Raw genomic sequence first — 26,904 nt, forward strand, 5'->3', positions numbered from 1 at the left:
TAATGTACCTCCATACCATCAGCTTTTGAACTGAGCACTGATATCAAGCCTGATGGTCCCTCTCATCTTTATTCCACAGGGTCCCTGTTTTCCAAAAAGAATTTCAAATTTCAATTCATCTGACCACAGAACAGTTTTCCACTTTGCCTCAGTCAAGCTTTCTAGATGTTCACATTTACATGGCAGAGCTTTAACCTGGATTTAGGATGGCTCGGTGAGCCGTGCCCACAGACAGTGATTTCTGGAAGTGTTCCTGAGCCCATGCAGTGAATTCTGTGACAGAATCATACCTGCTTTTAATGCAGCACTGCCAGAGAGCCTGGAGATCACGGGCATCCAGTATTCATTTTTCATCTTGATTTTATTGTAGGGTCTTTACCCGCAATACAAAGCGCCTTGAGGCGACTGTTTGTTGTGATTTGGCCCTATATAAATAAAATTGAATTGAATTGAATTGAATTTTTCCTGATTCTCAGAATCTTGATTTTATGCACTGTTGATGATACATTCAGCCATTATTTTGAAATTGTTCCCTAATATGTGGATGCTGTTTTTTTGCAGTGATGAACCTCTGCCCATGTTTACTCTGCCTCTCCGAGATGCTCTTTAAACCCACTCATGTCACTGACCTGTTGCCAGTTAAGCTAATTAGTTGCAAAAAGTTTCTCCAGCTCTTTCTTTTCAGTTCCACTGAGTATTACTCAGAATGCATAAAGATGCAGACATTCTGCATCTTTTTCAATGTCGCGAATCATGAATAGATCTGAACTACATTAGAGCCCCACTGTTGTACACGGTAGCTTAAGTGTATTAGAATGAAATGAGATTCATCCTTTGTGTATGATCTTTTATAAACACACATCCTGACAGCAGTGTTGTAGGAGTGCAGGTGTGTCAGCAGGGGGCTCTGCTGCACAGGCGGTCTGATGGGATGGACCGTGTTTGGGGGCTGAATCACTACAGTCTGCTTTATTATAAGAGCAGAGCAAGGAGATTTAAAAGCAAGAAATTAAGAGCATTAAAAATCAAAAACAGATAAATTACTTTTATAAACTTCCTGATAAAATTTGTCTTTAAGAACCAATCAGACCTCAGGGAAATTGTTCCAAAGAAATGATGTCCTCTCAGAAATAAAGTCTTAAAATTGGTTGAAGACATAAAGCTGCTTGGTATTACTGCTGGTAAAGTGATCGCATGTTTACAAGTCAGTATTTATGTGATCATCAAGGTTTTGGGCCAATGCTCGTCTAAATACGGTGTGGGGAAAAAAAACAGGCTAAAAGTCAGGATTTAAACACCAAACTACTACAAACAGGAGATCCATCACATCACTGCTCTCTGCTGTTTACAATAAACTAAAAGACATTAGCTGACTTTCCATTTGTCCACTGACAAATTTAGTGAGTGTAATGAGATCTTTTGCCATAAATACACAGCTTAGCATGGTCAGATGTTGGGGTGGTGGCCTAATCTATGGAGCCCCTCTCCTAATTAAATGCAGTGACAGATACTGACACACACACACACACACACACGCACACACACACAGAGGTAAGTCAAACTGCATTGTCCTCCTGCAGCTCCTTCTGTCTCCGTTGGTTAAACAGCTGCCAGATTTGGGGCGGCGTGCCGCAGCAGGGAGGGGAGGAGGGCAGGATCCAGCAGGAGTTCAACAATCTGGTGGCGTTTCTTCCATAGCTGAGGGGAAGGGGGCAGCATTATTGTGTCTGGCCAGGGGGCTGGGGTCCTCAATAGGCAGCTGTATTCACATTGTGAGCGGGTCTTTCACCTTCAGCTCTTTACGGAGCCCTTAAAACTGAGACTTAAGCCTTTCTGAAAAGACATCATTCACTTTGAGTGCCTATAAAACTGTATTCTGCTTGGCTCCAACCCCTTCTTCTTTTCTGAGAATAAAGTATGACTTATTGGAGGGTACACTAAATCTACTCGGGTCCATTCTGTTGTTAAATACCTTCATAGGCTGCATGTCTCTGTACTGTTCCACATGACACTGTGTTTGAATGCACTGCCACAGCAGAAGAAATAAACACAATAATAATAAAGTAGATTCCAACAAACAAGTTGAAATCAAATAATTTACTTGACTCTATATTTTTAATATATCAAAACTATCTCTGAACAGTACAGTCGTTAAAATCAATCTTTATATTTTGACCCAAATTGAGTCTTTTTGCAGGTATAGTTGAAAATGTTCACATTTCTACAGAGTTGGTCACCATTTGGCAAAAAGACAGATTTCAACAGACACAATGAAAAGGGTAAAAAAATCTATCCATCGATCTGTCCCTCTGCAAGACTATATGCAAGTTTCCTCCCCCTTTCTAATGCTCCAGTTGACCCCATTGGCCTTTGCTTCTCTTCAGTTTTCACCAACACCTGTTTTCATTCCCTCGTTCCACCAGCTCCCCCTTTCATCTCCCATCTGCCACTGAGCTGCTGCAGGGCCGAGCGTGGAAAGGTAGGACCAAAGGAAGGCAGAGCTGCTGCTCAGCTTGGACGGGATTAGATAATTATCGTGGCTTCTTTTGTACCCTAACAAAAGCATAATTATGCATCTGCCACGAAGCCAAAGAGTTCACTTTTATTTACCTCATCACGTATGTCGTTGTTTTGGGGGAGAGTTTGTGACACTCACTGATTCAGAGACACTGATTTTTTCCTTTTTCTTTCTTTCTAACATATGAATGAATGATTATGAAGACATTAGAGAAGTTAACAGAAGTCCTCCTGGGTGGCTACAGCTCAGAAGGTAGAGCAGGTCACCTATTAATCAGACGGTTGGTGGTTCAATCCCTGGGTGCTCCAGTCTGCATGCCAAAGTGTCCTTGGGCAAGATAATGAACCCTGAGTTGCTCTTGATGTGCTCATCTGAGTGTGTGTGAATGTTAGATATAAGCACTCGGACATAGAAAAAGTGGATGAATTAACCATGTTGTCTAAAGTATATTGAGACTCGAGTAGAAAAGTACTATATAAGTACCATTCCTGTGTGATGTTACTTAAATGTCAAATAATTTAAAATGACATCACCTTGTAGGAACTGCATTTTTGGATGAAACTGTTTGGTTTTACTATCGTCTTATATCAGCTGCTCCTTTTAGGGGTCGCCACAGCAGATCATCTGCCTCCCTGGCGCCCTCCTCTGTGACACTCTGCATGTCCTCCTTCACTACATCCATACATGGATACATGGTCTTCCTCTTTTCTTCCTGCCTGACAGATCCATCTTTGTCCGGTGCATCCACTCTCCCTTCCCTGCACTTGTCCAGACCCTCTCAACTTTGCCTCAACTTTGTCTCCAAACTGCTCAACCTGAGCTCATTATTGTACAATATACAATATGAAGCACCTTGAGGCAACTGATGCTGTGATTTGGCGCTATATAAATAGAACTGAACTGAACTGAATTGACTCTTCTGTGCTCTGTCCATTGCTTTGGATGGTTGACTCCAGGTATTTAGTCTTCCACCTTCATTGGCTCTACTCTTTGCAGCTTCACTGTTACACCTGCCTCCTTCTCAAAATTGGTTTCTATCAAACCATCTCTTTAGTTTAGTCATTTTTTCTGTGCTAACCTCCAAAAGCTGCTGTAAATCCTCTCCATCACAAAACATATTTGTATCATCCACAAATAAAATAAAGCCCAATAAATCTGATGCTCTGTATATATCATTTATATACAAGATGAAGGGGTCCGATACTGACCCCTGTGGTACTCCACAAGTAATGTTCAAACATTTTGACTGAAGTTCTTCCATTCTCATAATTTATCACCTGTTGGTTAAATAACTTTTTCACCCAGTCCAGTGCATCCTTTTAATACCATACCATTCCAATTTATTAATTAATTTCTGATGGTCAGTTTTGTTAAAAGCTTTTTTCAAGTCAATTAAAAACTCCAGTCACATACTTATGTCTGTTAATATTTTAAGCAAGTAAAATGTATTTATATAGCACCTTTCTAGATAAAAATCACAAAGTGCTTCACAACATTCAAAGGAAAAGTGATACACAGTAAAACACACACAGACCACTATTTAAAAGCAAGCATGAACAAATGAGTCCTGAGCTGTTCTTTAAAAGATTCAGTAGAGTCCGCAGATCTCAGGTGAGCTGGTAGTGCATTCCACAGTTTAGGCGCTGCAACCTCAAACCTCCCTTAGTTTTTAGTCTAGAGCGAGGAGCCACCAACAGATTTTGGTCAGAAGACCTCAGCGGTCTGTGCGTCACATGTGGGTGTAAGAGCTCACTAATGTATTCAGGCGTTTGACCATGCAGAGGTCTGAAAGTGATCACCAAGATCTTAAACTGGAATCTGAACTTTCTGGGGAGCCAGTGCAGAGATGACAAGATAGGTGTCACATGAGACCACTTAGGGGATCCTTTAAGTAGCCTCGCAGCAGCATTTTGGACCAACTGCAGGCGATCCAAAGATGATTTACTGAGACTGATGTACAGCGAGTTACAGTAGTCCAATCAATAGGAGACAAAAGCATGAATAATAATTTCCAGTTCAAAGTTGGACACATTTGATTGAGGTGGGCAATATTTTGTAAATGAAAAAAGCAGGATCGCACAAGGCTATTAACATGATTTTCAAAGCTAAGAGCTTGGTCAAATGTAACACTGAACCACTGATGATAAAACCCAACATTATTAATCACAGTGGGAACACAGTGGGCACAAACAAGAACTTCAGTTTTCCCAGTGTGAAGTGAAAGGTAGTTAGCAGCCATCCAGTTCTTTATAGCCTCAACACATTTCTGAAGAATAGTTTTATTACAGTCTGCGGAGAAAAGGAAATATACAGCTGAATATCATCTGTCTAACAATGATAGAAGGCCTCTTTAAATGTGCCCAAAATGTCTCTGAGAGGTCATAAATACAAAATAGGTCCTAAAACAGAACCTTGGGGCACACCGCAGGACAAAGTGGCAGATGAGGATACAAAACTATCAGCAGCATCTGAGAAGCTTCTGTCTGAGAGGTAAGAGCAAAACCAATTTAAGGCTGGCCCAGAGATGCCCATCCATGTCCTTAACCTGTCAATTAAAATGCTTTGATCTACTGCTGTTAAGCCCATGAGTACGAGAACAGAGTATTCACCTGCATCTCTTTTCATTAAAATATTGTTAGGCACTCTAAGAAGAGCAGTTTCATCAGCGTGCAGGAGATGAATTTATGGAGTGTGTTATATTTAGCTAAAATAACATTTAGCTGTTTGGCCACAACTTTTTCAAAGATTTTTGACAACTTTGAAATTATCTACAATTCTGAGTGTTTTGTTATAAATTTATCTAACAGTGAAGCTTTTTTCCAGGATTCTGTAGGATTGTGAGAGCAGAGAAACAGGCCTGTAATTTCTCTCCAAGGTAAGACTTGGTTTGGAAATCCGCCCCCTCGTACTAACAGATTGCAGATATGTGTTAGAGGTTTTGTAACCACTTCAAATACTTTTTAACAGGATTCATATCAATGTTGTTCCAGTTTGCTGAGATTTTGTTCTAACTTTTCCCTGGAACATCAAATATTACAGAGACTTTAGATTTTCTCTTAGCTCCTCTGCTCTTTCTCTCAAAGCAGTAATTTTATCAAACTGATCTGCTCCAACATTTACAAAGAATTTATTAAAACTATCAAAACCAAATCCATGTTATCAATATTCTGTTCATTAAGAGTGAAATACTGAGGGTGGTTAAATAAACTAGAACTATTTCTAATAATACTATTGAACATGTTCTATGCCTCTTTAATGTTATTTTTTATTAATAACTAATAATTTAATGTAGTATTTCTTTTCCGACAACCTCATTATAGTCATTAACTGATACTTTTTATATCTGGTTTCTACTTCTTTAGTTCTATATTTTATAAATTCTCTGCATATGGTATTTTTCTTTTTACAGGCATTGTGTAATCCCTATATATTTTTACTATATTGTTTTATTGGACAATGTCTATACTGTAACATATAAAATGTACCCAGGAATGCATCATATGTTCTGTCAGTGTCTTTCTCTTCATAAATCATGTCCCAGTTTTGCATTAATAAATCATTTCTGACAGCACTCACTGACTCTTCCATTATCACTCGTTTGTAGAAGCTTTTTGTTCTGCTTTTCCTTCCTGTAATTACTGTCATATACAGTATGTCACAAAAGAGTGCACCCCCCCCCCCCCCCCCCCCCCCCCCACATTTCTGCAAATAGAAATAGAAATAAAATAATAGAAATGAAACTTGGATGTAATTTAGAGCAGTCAGTGTGCAGCTTGTATAGCGGTATAGATCTACTGTCTTCTGAAAATAACTCAGCACACAGTCATTAATGTCCAAATAGCATCCCAGGTGAGTACACCTCACAGTGAACATGTCCAAATTGTGCCCATAGTGTCAATATTTTGTGTGACCACCGTTATTATCTAGCACAGTCAACAAATTGTGTGAATCGAGTCAGGCGGGAGCAGAGAGAAACATGGCTGAAGTCTCCTGAAATTATAACGAGTGCCTCTGGATGTTTAGTCTGTATCCTAGCAACAGTTTCATGGAGGACCTCACGTGGCTCTTCGGCCGTTGCCTCCGGTGGAACGTACACAAGTATTGTTATGGCTGAATTCTCTGGGTACATAATACGGTCGCAGACCAACTGCCAGTAATTTAATATCAGGACAACACATCCTCACCTTGACAGTGACATGTGCAGGATTACACCATCACAAACAAAGCCAGACCTCCACCTTTTTTCTTGCCACTGGCTGCAGCATCTCTGAGGGTGAAACCACACAGATCCACATTAGAGTCTGAGATGTTTGGATTCAGCCATGTTTCAGTAAAACACATGAGACTGACTCACTGCTCTTCACCAATATCTGCAGCTCATCACTGCTGTTGGGCAGAGAGTTGACATTTCCATGATGACTGTTGGCAGGAAGGGCTTATCTCCATGTCCAAGCCTTCACCTTTGCACCACCACGGCAACCCTGAAAACACCCCTTTATCTCAGCTGGAATGAGGTGGGATCTTCCAGATTTGCTCCATTTCAATTACAAAGCTCTTCTCTAGAGTAAAATCTTCTCCCCACAGAAGTAACCATCAGTACTTGAGAAAAACAAACAGAAAAAAATCAATAAAAATGCAAGAAAAATAAAATTTGAGTAAAGATCATAACTTCCAAACTTTGCTGTGAAGTGAAGACATTCAAAATAATCCCAAGAACAATCTGTGCTACCAATATCCATCTGTCTTCTTTTCATATTCTTTAGCAAAGCTAAAACTGTAGTTTTGTGCAGTAAAGAATACTGATTTTTGCCATGGAGGGTAATGTTACGCAATATCTTCCACACTGTCCACACTTTCCACACAGAAACTCTTATCACTCCCTAAAATTATTACAAGCTTTCACAGCCTGGAGGGAGAACGTGGACACAGATGTCCTGAGCAAATGAGACATAAATCTCCTAAAAAACACACTTTTGTAACCTGTGGCTTGAAGCACTAAGCATTCTAAGATACTGCATATCTGCTAGTTTTATTCTCAGCCAGTGATTTGCCTCATAATGCACTCCCAGCCATCTCATACCTCTTTGACTGGACTCGTAAATTTATTCAGTGGGGAGGTGGTGGGGCTGTTCTGGTACCCAGCAGTGCATCCAGCATCTTAATGAGATAAACCAATAAGCCAAATGGCATGCATAAAATTTGAGGCCGCATGTGCGTGCACACACAAACAGAACATCACAACCCACTGGACACCCACTCCACACCTCCCATTGTCGCGGACTCAGACAGCAGGACGGGACTGCAGAAGCAGCCGCAACCGGCTGACTTCCCCCTGAGGGCCTGCGTGAGTCAGATCTGCAGCAGCTACCCCCTTCAAGTCCTCAGGGAGAAGTATCTCCAAGCTGCTGTGCGGCCATACATGAGGCAGATGCCGAGCACTCAAACTAATGGGAGGTCTGTGGTGGTGGCGTTGAGGGGTGGGGTGGGGGGGCTGCCATAACTCTTCTTAGGTTCCCATGCCCTGTGGCACGCTCAAGTCACACCCCTACAAGTCATACAGATGACAACAGCAGTGAGGGTGCACCGTCCATCTGCTCCCCACACAATGACACAGGCATCCTCCTGCAGATACCGTACAAACTCCTCTGTTTCACCCAGAGGAGCCACAGAGGATGTGCAGGACGTGTCTGTGTGACATCAGGGTTGGAGGATGGACACGTGATCCGATGGGAATGCACATACAACATCACACAGGTAACATGTACACAAAGATAAAGAGTGAAGCTACGATATTTAAATTACTTATGGACTGTAACTGCTATCACGTGTCAAAAAAATGATGGTTGGGTACTGTCTAAACTTTTTGGGGCGTGAAGCTCTGATCTGTTTCTCATCTGCCATGATGTCATAGTTCCACTTCAAAATCATTGTGGTCAAAATAATAATAATATAATGGTGACATCAGGGGGAGATTTGAATAAAAATATCAATAATGATAACAGTCACATTGACCTCTGACTTTATTATCTTGCATTTTTTGACAGATTAATTGAATCTAAAATATGAGTTCACAGAGGCGTCAAAAGCACAATTAATCTGCAAGTTTTGATCCGCTCTACGTACCACTTTAGATTCTTAGACGATGAACAATGATCCCTTTGGAATTACGATGCATTATTTTGCTGAACCAGATGTTATGAAGGCTAATAAATGAACCAAATTGTATGCAAAAAGTCTGTCAGCATGTTAATAATGCGTCTGGTGATTGATGTGATTCTCATTTCACAGAATCGAGTGGCCCCTTCTCACCTCTGATTTAAGATATTATCATATGCATAAAACTTACCAGGGCTTGGTAACATTTTAAATAACATGGTTATCAGTAATGCATTGTTTTGCACCCCCCCAAATTCTCACATAAATTCATCTTTTGTTTTCTTGTGAGATTTAGGATTTGCTGTTTGTAGATGAGGAAAACGGCCATAAATCCAAACTTTTAGCTACAAACTGCTGAAAAGTTTGTAATAAAATGATAGCTGACAATCAGGACCAAGACAGCAGGGCACATCTTAAAAATACCACAGATTACAAAAATGATGAACTCACCTCCTCCTCATGGAGCAGAATTAAGCTTCAACAAAAGAGCTTGAAAAGACTCAAAACTCAAATTTGGTGATCCAGCATCTTCAGAAATGAATTTGTTATATCGCATAAATGAGACATATTTTATCATCATGGAGAATAAAAAAAAGCAGATGAAACAGTTGTTGTTGTTGTTGTACTTCAGCATCTTTAAATCAAATGTAAAATGAAGATGAGTTTGTTAAGTTGTTGATTGAAAAAGACACAAGAACACATGTTGTTGTCAGTTTCCTGAATCAGGACGCTGTGAACGCGATTTAAGGTATCATGTATCCTAAAAGGCATACATTTATGGGTTTACAATAATCAAATCAAATATGGACTTGACTGTGTTTGAACACATGTTTTTTAGCCGTTACTCTCTCCATGAATGACTCTCCTTTTGTAAGACAGCGCAGCAAAATCAAGGCTGTCCTCATTTTAAAAGGGGACCTTTAGGAGCTCTGCTCTGCACTTTGTCAGCTCGAAGTCTGAAGAACAGCCAAGATGCTCAGACATCTGACAAAGCACAATGTAGATGTTTCCTCTCCGTATTGTCCTTGTTTATCTGCAGAGAAGTGTGCCATTCAGGGGGCCACTTCAGGCACGCGCTCCCTTTTCTCATTTTAATATCAATAGGCATTCACCCCCTGGCCAGCTCCTGTCACAACACACATATACCAGCTCACATGTCGGTAAATTGAAAAGTGAATGCAGATACCATTATGAAATCGTCGACCTCTTGTGTCTTTTGTGACTCGCTGCATCTCAGTTCAGGTTAAATCCATCCGCTGTGGTAATTTTGGCGTTGAGATACTGGGATAAAGAATCGGTTAACTGACCTCCAAACAAGTATTCATATTCATGTACCGTCAAGTTATCATTTTTTTGCTTTGAGGCACTCTGCAGCTTCACCAACACTAACATTACCTTCGAGCCTGCTTGTTGTTCGAGGCTACTAAAATAGATAATAACGGTCGGGGCAAAGGTGGGATAAGTTTTGATCCACAGCTCCCAGTTTAGGTGTGTTTAGCCTCCAGCGACAGGTGCAAAACCCAACAACGGACCAGACCAGAGTTTTTTTTCTTAAATCAATAAGGGCTTCTTGGTCTGTGCACTCCCGCGCAGTGGGGGTAGACGCTTTGAGGAGACAATAGCCCGCCGTGCGGGGTTTGGAGCCGCGCACGGCGGATCATGTGCCGCTGATTATCATACAGCTGTTCGCATGAGGTCCAGACAAAGGCAACATGATAGTCTCAAGGACCCCCTCGTCTCTCTCTCTCTCTCACACACACACACACACACACACACACACACACACACACACACACACACACACACACACACACACACACACACACACAGAGCTCCTCTCCTGAATGGCACACACAATACGCGCTTATCCGGAACCTGCCCACTCTTTGTCAACTCGCACGCGCCAGAGCAATTATAATGTTGAATGCTTTTCTTTTCTTCCTTCTGATCTTTAGTGTGCGTATGAAACACTTTCTAAACAATGACATACAAGGAGTCCATAATCATGATTGATGCAGGAGGCCTTGAATTCTACAGAACGCATGTAACAAAAACTGCAACAGAAGTTTAAAAGTTGTTTTTTTTTGGGAGAGATAATCTGTTCTGAAGGAACGAACTCCAATCACTCAGAAAGCTTCATTAAAAGTTGGATCATTTGTTATCAATTCAGTCTCACTGCCTGCATCAGTTTGCAGTTTTCTGGCTGGTCCAGAATCGTGCAGAAAGGTATCCTCCTGCACCAGCTTCTGCATATGCCAAAGAACTTTGTCCAGATGTAATGAGTGTTGTCTAAATCCCCAGGCAGGCCCCTTGTGTTTAGATGCAAAGTACGGTCCCTTGAGGTCTGCCACGGCTCCACCTCTTTGCCTGTGACGCGTAGATCAGTGGGTATAAAACTGCTCTGCGCCTTTACGCACCAGAACCCAAACAAGCCGAGTGTCAGTAACGTGACGAAAGGAAAGACTACCAAGAGGATTGAGGAGGATCACAGTTTACAGCGTGATGAAAAGATTTTGAGAGATTATTTTCCCTTCACTGCGAGAGTATCTTCTTGTGAGCTATTTTTCAGCGAATGAGGAACTCCACTTAAAATTGGAAAGCAAACTTCAGGGGGAAAAAAATGGCACATCTGCACCTGAGATACCTGCTGGTTTTGGCCTTAGTGCACGCAGTAAGCTGGCGTCCGTTCATGTAGAAATAACACGCTGAAGATGTCTTTACGCATTGATATCTGATTTTATTTGAATATTTTTTGGTCATTACAGGTTCTGTCCTCTGGTGTGTTTGAGCTGAAGATTCATTCCTTCCACACGGCGCAGCGGATCTGCAGAAGACACAGAGACTGTCATATTTTTTTCAGAATTTGCCTGAAACACCCAGAGGATGTGATCTCCGCGGAGCCGCCCTGCACCTTTGGTACCGGGCACACCAACGTCATCAGGGCCGACCACACCTCGATCTCCAGCAGCGCTCCCATCAGGGTGCCTTTTCACTTCAAGTGGCCGGTAAATGAAAATAAATAAGTAAATCATTCACACAAATAATAACAGCGCTGCTGGAGTCCACGTACCATTTAAAACATTAATAGTTGAAGTGCGTGTGGCTGGTCTTGCGCTTGCCGCGCACTGATGCGCGGATTTCTTTCTGTTTTTAGGGAACATTTTCGTTGATCATTGAAGCCTGGAACGCTGAATCTCCCACAGAATACACCGGTAGGTTGTTGTAAATAAGGGGACCCAGCGTGGAGCCAACACAACGTGTCTTGTTTGACTGTTTGTTTGAAAACTTTTACCTCTGCAGACAATCAGAACAACCTCGTGAGCCGCCTGGCGACCAGGAGGAGACTTGCCATCGGGGAAGACTGGTCCCAGGACGTGCACTTCGGCGAGCAGAGCGAGCTGCGGTACTCCTACCACGTCTTCTGCGACGAGTACTACTTTGGAGACGGCTGCGCTGACTACTGCAGGCCGAGGGATGACACGCTGGGCCACTACACCTGCGACGAAGAGGGCAACCGCATCTGCCTGGAGGGCTGGAAAGGAAACTACTGCTCTGAACGTAAGTGTGGATTATTGATGTCTTTGAGTAAAGCTCTTGAATTTGGCCTACTCTCTGGTGGTGGCTTTATTACAGTGTATAACAAATATGTCAGATCTTTACTTAAGTTAGTTCATCTATTTATATAGTAGAGCACCTTACAAAACAAACTTACAATGCTCTTACAGTGGAAATACAAAGTTTCTCATTTTGATCAAAAATGTTAAAGAAATGTAGCTAAACATTCAAATAAAAAGTGTTTAAAAAACAAAACAATTGATTAAATTATTTTTTTTCTGTATGTTTTTTATAAAGTAGTCTGGCCTCAGACACTCCTTCATAATTCAAAACACCATGCAGTCACACAATTCATGAAGAAATATAAAGAATTTGGGAATGTTTGATAACCAAAGACATTTATACTCAGTGATCACAAAAGTCGAAGATTATGCAAATCAATATCTGAAAGAAAAATGTTTTCTTTGTTGAAAAATCCGATTTGACTGGGTTTTGTAAAGAAATGGTTAAAAATCTATTTGATTTACTGCACAGACACCCTGCATAGTATTTCTTTAATCTTAGTAGATATCCTGCAGTTTGTTTTGTGTGTGTGTGTGTGTGTGTGTGTGTGTGTGTGTGTGTGTGTGTGTGTGTGTGTGTGTGTGTGTATCTCTGTGTGTGGTGTTCTTTCTACCTTTTGTTGTGTTACAGTGAGAGAAAGCGCTGCGGCCCCTGTTAGACACACACATTTTTCAGGGTGATCTGGCAGTGTGTGACAGAGGGACTGTGTGTGTGTGTGTGTGTGTGTGTGTGTGTGTGTGTGTGTGTGTGTGTGTGTGTGTGTGTGTGTGTGTGTGTGTCTGAGTAATGAGGAAGAGATAAAAGAAAGCATTTTCCTCCGGCAGTGTGCCTACCAGCTGCTTGGCTTAATACTTAACCAATAGTGAAGTCTGGAGCAGGGCTGGGGTCAGACATGGGGCCCTGTATGTGTTTGTGTGTGAGATGTATGAGCAGGCGTGCCCATTGTAATCACACACCCTCCCCTCCCCTCCTCTCCAGCCATCTGCTCGGCGGAATGCAGTGAGAGGCATGGCTACTGTGAGGCCCCAGGGGGCTGTACGTGCCGCATGGGCTGGCAGGGCCCTTCCTGCAATGAATGCGTCCGCTACCCAGGCTGCCTCCACGGGACATGCAGCCAGCCGTGGCAGTGTAACTGTCAGGAGGGCTGGGGGGGCCTCTTCTGCGACCAGGACTTGAACTACTGCACCAACCACAAACCATGCGCTAATGGTGCAACCTGCACCAACACGGGCCAGGGCAGTTACACTTGCAACTGCCGGCCCGGCTTTGGAGGTACAAACTGTGAGCTGGAAACCAACGAGTGTGACAGCAACCCCTGCAAGAATGGAGGCAGCTGCAACGTGAGTGAACAATCAGATTGAATCTGTTCATTTTAAAGGTGCACTGAGAACAAGATAAGATAACTGATTACATGCAGGGACATCACATTTTATGACAACAGGAGATGAGAACAGGGGGATGAAAAGAGCCCAAGTATGGCAAGATACTGCAAACAGCAGAAGAAAATGGAAGGGTGAATGGATGGCTGGATTATAAATTGAATTGAGTCCAAGAAAGAAAGAAAGAAAAAGAGAGAAAGAAAGAAAGAAAGAAAGAAAGAAAGAAAGAAAGAAAGAAAGAAAGAAAAAGAAAGAAAGAAAGAAAGAAAGAAAGAAAGAAAGAAAGAAAGAAAGAAAGAAAGGCAAAGACAAGTCTAAATAAAAAGTCAAAATTGCACTTGAGGGAGTGGAAATGGATGATTTCCCTCTGCTGGTCCACACAAGATTTACACAATGCATACTGAATGCAGGTATAGACTGGTTACTTGTAATCCTATATTCTAGATCTTTCCTCCTTAAGCTGAAGGTTTTCTCTCATCCCCACAGGATCTGGAGAACGACTACTCCTGCACCTGCCCTCAGGGATTCTATGGTAAGAACTGTGAGATCATTGCCATGACGTGCGCAGATGGTCCCTGCTTCAATGGAGGCACCTGTGTGGAGACAGTGACCGGAGGCTACACCTGCCGCTGCCCTCCCAGCTACACCGGCTCCAACTGTGAGAAGAAGCTGGACCGTTGCAGCAACAGGCCCTGTCTAAATGGTGAGTGTGCAGGGAAGGCCTCTCCTCTAGCGACATCTTGTGGCTGAAATAGAAAGCAGCCATCCTTGGCTCTTCTTCAGTGGCGAGGTGTTACTCTCAGCACTTCTGCACGAGCGCACTTGTAGCAAACACAATCCAATTAACACTCTTTCTTTAAATGACTGGCCACCTTCTGATTTAATGGATGCTGAACAGAGCGTTTCTCTCTTCTGCAGGCGGTGAGTGTCTGGACCTCGGCCAGAGCATCTTGTGCCGCTGTCAGGCAGGCTTCACAGGTGCCAACTGCCAGGTCAACATTGATGACTGTGCCTCGAGCCCCTGCCAGAATGCTGGAACCTGCCAAGATGGTGTAAACGACTACACCTGTTCCTGCACTCTGGGATACACTGGCAAGAACTGCAGCGTGCGCTCGGACGCCTGCGGAGCCCATCCCTGCCAGAACGGTGGCACTTGCTTCACCCACTTCACTGGGCCTGTGTGCCAATGCCCTATGGGCTTTATGGGTCCCAGTTGTGAGTTCACGCTTCAGCCCAGTTTCAAGCCAGCTTTGCGCCAAACCTCCCAACCCTCCTCTACTACCCTCACCCTCTCCTGTGCTCTGGCTATCCTGGTACTGGTTCTGGTTGCTGGGATCCTCTTCTTGAGGCGGAGGAGGAGGAGAATGCAGGGAAGGAAGCAGCTAAGAGACACTGCAGTTTATAATGACTTGGAGACGGTCAACAACCTGGGAGGCAGCGAAAGAGATGCCTTCCTTGGCCCCAACGGCCTCTTCAAGATCAGCAACAGCACAGCCCGCCTCAGCCTCTCCCTGTGCCCGGACAGCAGACCAGGGTACAGGCACAACCCTGTGGAGAACAGCCTCTCCAGAGGGGAACGTCAGGACTTCATGTGGAGGGATGAGGCAGGGCTGAGATGAAAAAATAAAAAAGCATGGCTGTTGAAACAGGAAAAGAAACATGTTAGCACTTGTTGCTCTTCTTTCTTTATGTACAGTGAGGGAAGGAGCAAATCCATGAGATGGAAACCTTTCATGCTCATAAACCAATATGCCATTTTAAAAAGCAACATTGTGACAAATGAACTGTTCTGATGAAGATGATTGAGAAGGTACATGGGGCAAAGCTCTTCCATGCATAAGACCCAAAGAGACAAATAATATGATTCACTGTTCATAGGACCTACAACACAAACCAAATACAGGAAGATACAAATATTCTGACCACCTTTGGAAAACTGGCCCGGATGTGTTTTACTGGGTTATTCTTTTTAATATGTTCACTGTTTCTTTTTTTTTAAAAAAACACTGAATTTTTCTTTTGCTTTTCAATCTTCCTTTTGCCATTATTTCCTTATTGTGTGTACCATCATTTTTTTTAATTCTTTATATTATTATTTATTTATTTGAAAACTTGTGTTTATGGCTTCACTTTGTCGCAGATGTAGAGATATATATTTATATGATGCTGAATGAAGATCGATGCGTAATGCTGGATCTGGATGTTTTGTGGGCCGTGTGAGATATCCCAAAGATATGATGGGCAGGGATATAAAGAGAATGTGCTTTATCACATAAAGTCAGCCATCACTGTAATTTATATAAATATACAAAATAATATAGTACTGATGTTCATGTGCCATTTTATGTTCATGCCAAAGTTTGTGTTATGTTACAGCTATCCATTCATATTATTTAAGTTTATTATGTCATGTTGTGATGTGAAATAAAAGATTTGCTTTAATGCAATTCAGCTTTGAAGTCTTTGTTCCACAGACTTGAACCCCCAATAATCATATTTTATATGGTGTAGGTGATGTATAGCCTGGGTGCTGCAGTAGGCAATAACCTTCCATTCATTCTCTTCCACTTTGGGGTGGGGGTGGGGCCTAACCCAGCTGCCATAGAGAGAGAGGCAGGGTACACCCTGTGAGACAGACAACCATTCACACCTATGGGGAAATTTAGACTCACCAGTTAACCAGTAACTGCACATCTTTGGACTGTGGGAGGAAGCTGGAGTACCCGGAGGAAACCCACACAAACACGGGGAGAACATGCAAACTCCACACAGAGAGGCCCAGGCCAAGGTGGATTCAAACCCTGGACCTTCTTGCTGTGAGGCAACAGTGCTAACCACCATGCCACCATCATTTGCAAAATAATTATTTAATAATTCTCTCTAAAAAAAAAAAGTCTAGATGCTGAAAAATGCACCTTCATTGGCCACCACCACTCACATATTGATGACGTTTTGAAACAATAATTTACAATTTGGATTCACTGATCCATGATCAGTTGCCACTGATTTTCAGTTCAGTTTGTTGTGTAATTCAGCAGACCTCAGGTTTCCTCTCTGTTTCCTGCCTTAAGGATGGCTTGTTGACACCCACCCGTCCACTGACACCATCTCTGATGTGGCTTCAGCAGACAGTAGATTGATCAGTTGAAAGGTCAAATGTCAGGTCTTTGCTGTTTTCTTTTTTTTTTTTATTTCTGAAGGAGTTCCACAGGGTTCTGTGTAAGGACCAATTCTATTTACATTTACAACTTTATTTGTACTGGAATACAATACGACACATATCACTTTCATTCATCCATCTCATGATGTACATGTAAGCATGATTAAGGCTTCTGTCCTTATTTCCTGATGTTAGACGTGAGCGTGGAACAAGCTGACAGTTCAGTCTAACATCAGGCTACTAAATGTGTTTATGGTGGCAGTAAACTGATTAAATGTAGTGATGTGTCTTTGCGTGTAGAGGCTTTGAAGGGTGTGTTGAGCACTGCATGAAGATTTTTTGTGAAGCGCGTATCGAGGCCTCGCAGCCGGCCGTACCACGTGACTGATTCAGGAACTACTTCGCGGGTTTGGCGTGCGAGTGGAAACGCAATTAGGTAATAATTAAAAAACACATTGACGTCACAGCCCTCTCCCCAGTTTGTTTCCACTTTCCCTTTGAGAAGACAGCACATTAATGAGTTCAGAATGTATGTATTGGCATCACAAACATAATTTGTTCAGAGCTTCACCCACCAGAGCCACGGTGTCGTCATAATCACTCTGCCCGTGTTACATTTACTGTCCACACGATGGCGCAGTAGAGCAAATGAAGCACCATGAAGCTGTGTGCACCATCCTGATGAAAAGCTTCAGCGCTTCATGACGTTTCACCTCACCATCACTTATTAAATGTGCACACCACCTGCTAACAAACACATTTGTTCTGATTAATAAACCGCTGGACTTTCATATTCAAATCTTTCTGTACTTTCAAAACATGTTGGGATGATTTTTAGAAATCACATACACCTCAGCTGTGTTACCGAGGCGGACTGGAAACAAAATATTTCCTTATGAAGAGTAAGCAGACAATCAAAAATACTGTTAAACTTATATTTCTTGAGTAAACTTTAGCAATGGTCATAATATTGAACCTGTTCTCCCTCCCTTTTCTTTGTGGATTTCCCACGATTATAAAGCTGGTTGAACACGCACAAAGTCAGAGCAGAGAAGACTGTGCTGCTGACTGCATCACAGCTGCGTGTGGAAGTGTACCGCGTGGGTAATTAACTTTAAACTGTAATTCACATCTAGATTTTAGGAGTAAAACAAGACCAGCCTTGCTAAATGCCTGTTCTAATATTGAGGAGGGGGTACGTGTGCTCTGTGCCCCCCCCCCGAACCTTAACAGGTTGAACCTGTGACATCATGAGTGATGCGATTGGTTAACCAGCCACACCTGTGTAATTAGAAAGTGAAAACATGTTTGTTCTGATTTAGAAACCACAAGAAGAAGAAGTTCTGACTTAGTTTGCTTGTTGTCATTAAAGTTTTTTTTTTTTTTACAGTAACCTGTTTTATGTATATGTTATAGAAAGTTCAGACAGCAGAAATCAAGACAGAAATGTGCTCTGGGTAAAATCTAAACGGTATTTGTATGATACCCTGCAGATAATCATCTCAAGAGGAACAAGGAAAAAAAAATCTGAGTCGTGGTCGCCTCCCAGCGCTCCGCTCACGTCCTCAGGCTTTAAAAAGGCGAGAAACTGGTCGGATCAGTCCACTAGAGAAATGGCAGCCGAGCGGATCGGGATCACGGTCAAAGAAGATGAAGAAGACGACGAGGAGGAGGAGGAGGAGGAGGAGTACAGGTGTAGTATCCCGAAGAGACATGCTCGGGTTACGGTGAAGTACAACAGGAAGGAGCTACAGCGGCGCCTCGACGTGGAGAAGTGGATCGACGAGAACCTGGACCGGCTGTACGCGGGTCAGGTGGGTCAAAGCGCTGCTTTTAATATACCGCACAGTGTCATCAGGCAGCAGCCTGTCAAACACGTTTAAAAGTTCTGCATTAGGCTTTATAATATATTAATATTATATTTCTAATATAAAGAGCGGTGCTGCTGTCCTTAAAATAAATGCTGAAGTTGAGGCAGAAAAGTTGAACTATGAAGTGGAAAACGTTCAAATGCTGTGTGAAGACACTGAGACTCATCTTCAGGCCTCTGTTGATCTACGAGGTGTTTAGGCGATGAGAGGTGGGGCAGCATGTTGTCCTTACAAGGCCAAACATCCTGTAGATGTGAGATCTGCTGTTGGCCCCTCTCACAGCTGGATTCGTGTTGGGGCTTTCTGCCTTACATGGGCAGCAAAAGGAAGAGTGGGTAGGAGGGCGACTGCTGCTGTGGGTCCCAGGAGGAGGTGCATCTGTCAGGCAGCTGACAAGAGGTTAGAAGTTGTGGGGAAAGTTTATGGTTTATGGCCTAATGTGCTGTAATGAAAGTCGAGTTTGTTGATTATAAGAATGCTGATGAGTAAACGATAAGGCTTCTCTGCAAGTAAACAGGACCAAACACACCCATTTTCTCACCATCCCCACATCCAGCTCTCTGTAACGCAAATGCTTATTTTGATCAGTCTGGTGTCTGTAAAATAGTCCCTCATAGTGAACTAACTTTATTCAGACACATACGATTATGATTATGTCACACTCAAAAACAGTGTGACATTTTCTTTACTTGGAAAAATAAAAACAAAACAACACAAGCATACATAAAAGGAGTTCCTGTCATAGGGGTTGCAGTCCTGGAAGTGCCAGGGCCCCGATCACAAAGGCAGTGCAGTGCACTGGTGTGCATGGGTGGGTGGACTGGCCCTTCGCTCGGCTTGTACAATGACCGTTTGTTCACACAGAACAGGCCACTGTTACTGTAGCCTGTTACAGGAACATTGTTACTATGTGGTCCCCACAGCCTAAACATGCAGTTAATTTTTGTAGGCTGAATCTAAAAATTCCAGCTGCTATTAAAGCTTAAAGTACTATTTGGAGACACAGGTTAAATGTTTCAGGAAGACTTGTTTAACTTGCCCGACTCTTTCTGGTCCCTTTCTGTCTCATTTATCAGCTGCCTATAGCTCAACAATTATGATTCCCTCTGGATGGTAGGGAAGAGTTCCCAGATGACTGGGAAAGTACCGCCTACTGTAAGTAGTGAGGTATTTAGTGTATCCTCAGGACAGGAAAGAAGATAAGGAGACTTGGTGGTAGAATGAGCAAATACAGGAAAGTATTCCAAGGAAGAGGTTAATGAAGAAAATGCAGGATAGGCAGGGAGATGAAGAAAGTGGAGAGGAGTACGAGGCGTACAGCAAAGAGAGGTGTAGAAATAAGTAAAGGCTTGTTCTTGATTTTCAAGAACAAAGGTGATGTGCAGAACTGTAACTACAGAGCTGATGATGGACAGGTTAAGGTCAGGCAGGAGTCTCTGTGGACTCTGATGTTTGCACACTACACTGTAGAGAGCAGATGGAAGAGAACCTGGACAGGTGGAGGTATGCTCTGGGGAGAAGAGGACTCAAAATCAATGGAAGCAAAACAGAATGTGTGTGAATGAGAGAGACCGGTGTAGCAGTGATGAGTGTCGGACACACACCAAGGATATACCTGTTCAGTCTGCTGAGAAACTGAAACCGTTTCCACGTCTGCTTCATCAGAGCGTAACCTTACATGTTTGAAACTTTAAAGTTTTAAAGTGCAGCACAGCATGCAGCGCTTCCTTCCAGGCAGGAGGAAAAGAGGAAGACCACAGAAGTTTCATGGATGAAGGAGGACATGCTGAGGGTGGGTGTGACAGAGGAGGATGCTGAGAGGTGGAGACAGATGATTAACCATGGCAACCCCTAAAGGGAGCGCTTTATACAACACATTTGCGTTTACCCACATTCATACGGCTGCATCAGAGAGCAACTCAGTATCTTGCCCAAGGCTATTTTGGCATGTAGACTGAAGCAACCAGGAATTGAACCACCAACCTTCCAATTAGAAGATGACCTGCTCTGCCTCCTGAGCCACAGCCACCCTATAATGGAATGATGAAGCTTCATCAGTGGTTTGGCTGCAACTATGTTGGTTTTGTGGATCCAGAAATGACCTTAATCTGGAAGTGCGAAGTTATCAGCAAGGTTATTATAGTTAACTAAAATTAAAGATTTAACTCAAATAAAAATACAAACGAGACTAAAAGAATTTTGTGAACTTGGAAAACAAACTAAAATAAAACTTAGTTTGAGTACCTGTTAGTTTGCCTGATGAGGCATTGCTGTGTGTGAGCTTGATTTTAAAGTGATGATAAAGCCGTGCAGGGCCGTCGGGCTCGTTCTGCAGCTTCACTTCTGTCCTACCGGTTTCACATTTTTCTGTGACATGCTCTGTGAGCTGTTAACAATGGACCGAACAGAGTCGTTTATATTTAAAGGAGTTCAAGTCTTAAAGGATTTGGTTTTAATTGTAAAGCTCTGATATTATTAAGTAAGTGTAAGAAAACTGAGTTTACAGGTTTTTAGTTAGTTTTGGGCCTGTTTGGAACCGTGTGACTAACAAGCGCTCAGTGTGCATTTTTTCTATGGCGACTCACTGACTTTGTGCATGCATGTGTTCATTACTTGTGTGTCCTTGGCTTCAGGAGCGCGACATGCCAGACGAGGTTAACATTGACGATTTGCTCGACCTTCCAAATGATGAGCAGAGAGTCAAAAATTTGCAGGTAATATGACCTGTTATATTCATCGTTCATCTTTTAGTCCATTTCTGCACAAGATGGACACATGTTGGAGCTTTTATAACTCGCACTATTATACATGCCTGGTGTGGAACTGATTTCTGGTGTATTATTGCATGTTTCATGGCCTGGAGGCAAACCTGTGATTAACCTGTGGTTTTGTTGTAACACCATCTCCTTTTTTTTTTTTTTTTTTTTTTTTTTTTTTTTTTTTAAACAGGAGCTTCTTCAAAAGTGCAGGAGTCACACAGAGGTATGTTGAATTTAAGTGTTTCAGATTGATTGACAGGTCACGTACAAATGTGTACCTGAGCTAAACTAAAGCTGCAGCATCTCTTCTCATCCTGCAGTCCCTCCACATTCCTCAACAATGGCTCTTTCTTTCCAGTTCAGCGCTGAAACAATGACTCTCTCTGGAGCAGGGGCCTGACCAGAAAATGCAAACAGGGAGGGTCAGCGTAGGAGCTGCTGAAAACAACCAGGCTTAGGTTATTAGACTCTAATATGGAGAATCATTGGAGTAAATTCACCTTTTTCCACACTCCAGTTCATGAATGAATTCCAAAGTTTATCTTAAATAAACACGAGCAGTCTGAAGGTCTGTGAATGGATGGCAGACAGAGTTGGTAGTTGAGATATTGTTTTTGCACTGCTGACTGACTGGAGCAACTTTTTTTTTTTTTTTTTTTTTTTTTTTTAAATGGAAATGAACATTTTGAACCCATCTCTAATATTCACCTGCAGTAAAGATACAGCATCGTGTTACCTGTGCTATAAAAAGCTAGAACAAAACAAAGGATTAAGGTACGCAGACTTTTCAGTGCTTGCTCTTCATAGATTTGGTCCTGGCAGTTCTCCATGTCCTGGTACAATTCATTTCATACTTTTCTGTATAGAAATGAGTATAGAGCTATGGTGCTTGTGATGGATGTGTATAAAATAAGAGGATGGAGTATTTAGAAGTGGTCCTGTGCTCATATCTGTGCACTGCAGTTCTCATCAAACTCTAAGAGCTCAGATTTCATCACAGTAGACAAAAACGCAGCAAAAGAGCTCAAATGTAATAAAATTATGTTGAAAGCATCAAGATCACATGCTGCTGCCTTAGGCTGCATACCCCTGAACACGAAATGTTTAAACTGAGTTATTTTAATGCATTTAAGCGTTCATCCACACACACGTGGTTTTAGTTTGTCAGTGTGTTTAGAAAGCACCATCCAGGGAGCTCTGTAGGTGGAGACAGGGGAAAGTGAGTCTCTGGTTTTAGACTGTGGGAGCTTCTGATTTGCCACCATGGCTACATCATCAGGCCTTGTTGGTTTAACAGCCCTTCAGTTCTGAGCGTTTCCATGTGGACCCGTTTTGACGTAAGGAGGAAGCAGCTCTGTTCAAACCTGTGTTCATGTGGACTAGACCTTGGTTTGAGCATCCTGACTGACTTTTCTAACTCCACATGATGCAGCTGCTCATGAGCACGACCTTTACGCCACATCACAAAAAAGGGGGAGGGGTTAGACTTCCCTCGTGGCAGCCTTGAGGTCATTCTCCCTGGACCCCGCTGCTCTTAAACACACGCTTCCATCTATGGTCATATGAATGCTGAAAACACTCAAACATGGGGCATTTATCTGCCTCTGCTTCCACTGCACAACACTTAATTTATCATCTAACAAGCAGCAGTTTGTTTTTATTCTATATAAGGGCGGCGTGATGGTAATAGTGGATTCAGACTCTTCCACATAGTTCCACATATTCAGTATCTTACAACTGAAACAGCTAAGGTCTCCGTAGCTTTACACTCTTGTCCTGCTTGTGCTTTATGTCATGGATTCTCTGTAATATGTGGAAAAACCCTTAAAGCCAGCCCCCACCTTACATGCATCTTTCCTTTTTAATGTACTGCCAATCTCATGTATCTAACCAGGGTTATGACTGAGTATGTCAGTACTCATGAGTAATTTATAAATTGGTCATAGGTGTGAATGGTTTTCTGTCTCTCTGTCTTGGCCCTGTGACAGGCTGGGACCTGTCCAGGGTGTACCCTGCCTCTCGCCCTATGACAGCTGGGATAGGCTCCAGCCCTCCTGTGACCCTGAATTGAATAAGTGGAAGAAAACGGATGGACCACATACTTTGTGGTCCATAAAAATCAAAACTTGTACTTGAGTTAAATATGGTCACTCTTCCCTTTTTGGGGGTAGTCTCCTATCCATTTCCAGCCCAATGGCCATTTCCAGTCCAGTTCTGTCCTCTTGTGCATTATAAAGACCAAAGCACATGAACCTTCTCCACTGTGTTAAAACAGTGATCCTAAATGCAGTTTTCATGACTGAAAAGGTGAAGTTGCAGAGAAGGGAGCCTGGTGGCTGGGCTTTGGAGTGAGACTGTTAATGTGGCCTAGAAGCTCATGCAGTTTCAATATGCTGTGTGACGACATTACAACAGAGCTCTGCACTCTGTACAGTCTGAGCGTGTGGGATGAATCTACAGCACACGGCCCCAGAACTGTTTGTGGGATTTAGGCAGGGTCTGAGGGTAGAGCATGTCCCTGATGGACCGTCTTCAGGTTTGGACACTTTGAGCTCTTCAAGTGAAGACTGCTGTTTGTCACTGAATTGTACATAGACCTACCTCTGAAGGCAGTTTACACTAAAGCTAATATTTATCCTTTGTGCATGTTGGAGGGCCATGTTGAAAATACTTTGACAAGTACAAGTGGCTGTTCCTGGAAGTCCTGTTCCAATCTAAAAGCAGCGCACACAAGATGACCTCAGTGTTCTTTGAATTCCTTTTCTTTCTTTCTTACTTTCAATTTTTATCCCTTGTATGCTATGGATAGAAATGTTTTTAAATGAACTTGTTCTGACTAAATGTGGAAGATTTCTTAACTGGTAAAACTTCTGTTTAACCCTCAGACCTTCATCAGAGAGCTGGTGGCCAAGCTAGAGGGACTTCACAAGCAAGAAGAGCTGCAGAGCAAAGGAATCGAGCATCCGGTCATCTGCCATGGCCACTACCGCCACGAGCCTTATCACTTCAACAACCCACACCACCACCACCCCTATCCCCATACCCAAGGGCAGAATCACAGCCTCTGATGACCCTATAAACACACACACACACAGTTGTGACCGTCATCCTGGATTACAGAAGGCAATGTCAGTGAACCAGGTGTTTACATGTATTCTTTAAAAATGCATTAAAAGTAATTTGTTGAAGTGCTATGATATCACACTCCATTGTGAAACTCCAGGCAGAAGGTATAAATGCACAAGTGGGAGATGGCCACAGTGACCCACCAGCACCTCCTGAGCTCGCTCACTATGCTAAATGTCCACTGACAACCCCAGGGTGGTAACGCATGGTCAGAGCAGTTTGTACACATCCATATTTGCATGGATTCAAAAAGATCTCATGTGTGGGATAGTTAGTTACCACTGGGCAGAAGAAACCTGGCTGTGCTCCCCGTTTCTGCTCTTTAAGGTCAGTTAAGCCAAATCTAAGGTGCTGTGAGACAGCAATGACACATGACCCTGAATCTGATACTGTTCCTAAAGTAGAGCTAACGCTGTTGGCCTCAGACACTTGGTGAATAAACAACGTAAGAATGTAATCAAGCTGTTTATCAGAGGGGATTTTCTTTTGTTTTTAGAATACTCAAGCCTGCCATTAGCTGGCATAATGTTAGCTCATAACCAGCTGCTGCTTGGCTGACTCATTGTCACTGTCCAGAGACGGGAGGGTCACATGTTGCTGACAGTATCAGGACTAAATAAGCATGTTCATGCACGTTTTCATGCGCTCGAGGCCTGACTTCAGGTGAGGATGAGGTGGAGATGAGGGAGCGGTGGTGGAGACATTTCAATTCAATTTTATTTATATAGTGCCAAATTGGAACAACAGTGGCCGTAAAGTGCTTTATACTGTAAACTAAATACACCACAAAAATGAAGAGGGACCCAACAATCAGCTGACCCCCGATGAACCAGCACTTCATGAGAATATACACGTACAAATGGTCATATACAGTTTGAAAGAGCTTTAAATGGAAAGTAACTTATAAGGCATGCTACCTGGCTGGTCTCTTGCCATATATATAAAACATAATTATGCAGAACAGCATCTATATTCAAGATGGCGGCTTCCACAAACTGCTGCCCGCTCCTATGTATTATGACAATACTTCAGTTTGTTGGAAGACATAATTACACACTCATCAATGTATATCTGAGTACAACATTCTTTTGTTTCTATTAAATATCTTCAAAAAAATACTTACTGTAAGTTTAATAACACCAGAACATGTGACTCTTAGTTTTACTTGACTGGAATAAAATGGTCACTGCTTAACTTTAGTCTTTGCGTTGCTCTGCTACATAAATGTAGTCAGCTGTAACAGTTTCTGCTCGATCAAACGCACATACCTGTGTGACTTATTTAACACCTGGTGAATTTCAGTGGTTATTTATTGTCATGATTAGAGGAACAGGACAAGGGTCTGATGTACTGGTGTGATGTAACACTGTTGCATTGCTTACACACTGTAGCTTTTTAATATTTCTCTGGTATTCATACTGGGTTTGTGATTTGGTGTTGTTACATTTTGAGTTATGTCAGTATGATCACTAAATTGTGGTTGTGCAGAATGACGTCGCCTCTGCAGAAATTTCTAATAAAGTCATTTTGTTCGGTGATGTTTGTCTTCAGGAGGGCAGACGTGCACAGCTGTTCATCATTTCAGAGGTGGATCAAGAACCTCAAAAAAGAGCCTGAACTGGATCCACGATCCTCTGCGTTTTGGTTCATTGATCTGTTATGGAGCCTATGAACAAATCTCAATCTATGAACACCCCCCCCCTACACACACACACACACACAAACCCCCCCCACACACTGCAGCTGTATTTAAAAAGTCACTTTATACACATTTAGTTCAGTTTTGAAGTCTTCAAATCATTTCAGCCTCATCTTCACTCAAACATTCACATCATCTCAACATCCAGACATTTTTCCACCAGTGACCTTTGACAACACGTCAAATGATCAATTATTGATCACTGATCATTGATCACAGTTCTGTCTAAAGCTTTGTACAGATCAGTGGGATTTAAACAGTGGTGTACAGTAACTCCAGTAGCATCACTGTCTCCGGCTGTAAAAAGGCTCATGCCAAATATAAAAAATTACAAACTAATGTCTAACTGGGATTTGCAGCCCTGAGCAGATGACCTGAGAGTCCTGCTGGTGACGTTTGGCTGCAAAGGTTTGCTAATGTAGGTGGGTGCTTCGCCATGCTGGGAGAAATAAAGGCATGAATAAAAATCTCCATCTCAGATTTAGATAAAATAGGATGAAATTATTTCTTAGCTAATGAAACCAAGAAGAAACCAGACCATTAACAAGCTAATCCAAGGACAGGTGCTATCACAAGTCAGTCCCAGGTCTCTAATAGATGTGTTAACATAACAGGAGT

General features: G+C 42.5%; 2 protein-coding genes across 2 annotated transcripts; both read left to right on the forward strand.

Moving 5' to 3' along the window:
* The first annotated feature begins 11,106 nt into the window (after positions 1 to 11,106).
* Positions 11,107 to 16,087, forward strand: dlb (deltaB). The gene is made up of 7 exons (XM_030746431.1): positions 11,107 to 11,345; positions 11,440 to 11,679; positions 11,829 to 11,886; positions 11,975 to 12,232; positions 13,271 to 13,632; positions 14,158 to 14,374; positions 14,590 to 16,087. The coding sequence occupies exons 1-7, from the start codon at positions 11,295 to 11,297 to the stop codon at positions 15,288 to 15,290; spliced, it is 1,887 nt and encodes a 628-aa protein (XP_030602291.1). The 5' UTR covers positions 11,107 to 11,294; the 3' UTR covers positions 15,291 to 16,087.
* A 1,800-nt stretch (positions 16,088 to 17,887) lies between these two features.
* Positions 17,888 to 24,658, forward strand: ppp1r14aa (protein phosphatase 1, regulatory (inhibitor) subunit 14Aa). The gene is made up of 5 exons (XM_030746067.1): positions 17,888 to 17,931; positions 18,325 to 18,645; positions 21,336 to 21,416; positions 21,652 to 21,684; positions 24,347 to 24,658. The coding sequence occupies exons 2-5, from the start codon at positions 18,445 to 18,447 to the stop codon at positions 24,527 to 24,529; spliced, it is 498 nt and encodes a 165-aa protein (XP_030601927.1). The 5' UTR covers positions 17,888 to 17,931; positions 18,325 to 18,444; the 3' UTR covers positions 24,530 to 24,658.
* Positions 24,659 to 26,904: the final 2,246 nt, after the last annotated feature.

Source organism: Archocentrus centrarchus, chromosome 14 (genome assembly GCF_007364275.1).
Source record: "Archocentrus centrarchus isolate MPI-CPG fArcCen1 chromosome 14, fArcCen1, whole genome shotgun sequence".
NCBI classification, from domain to species: Eukaryota; Metazoa; Chordata; class Actinopteri; order Cichliformes; family Cichlidae; genus Archocentrus; species Archocentrus centrarchus.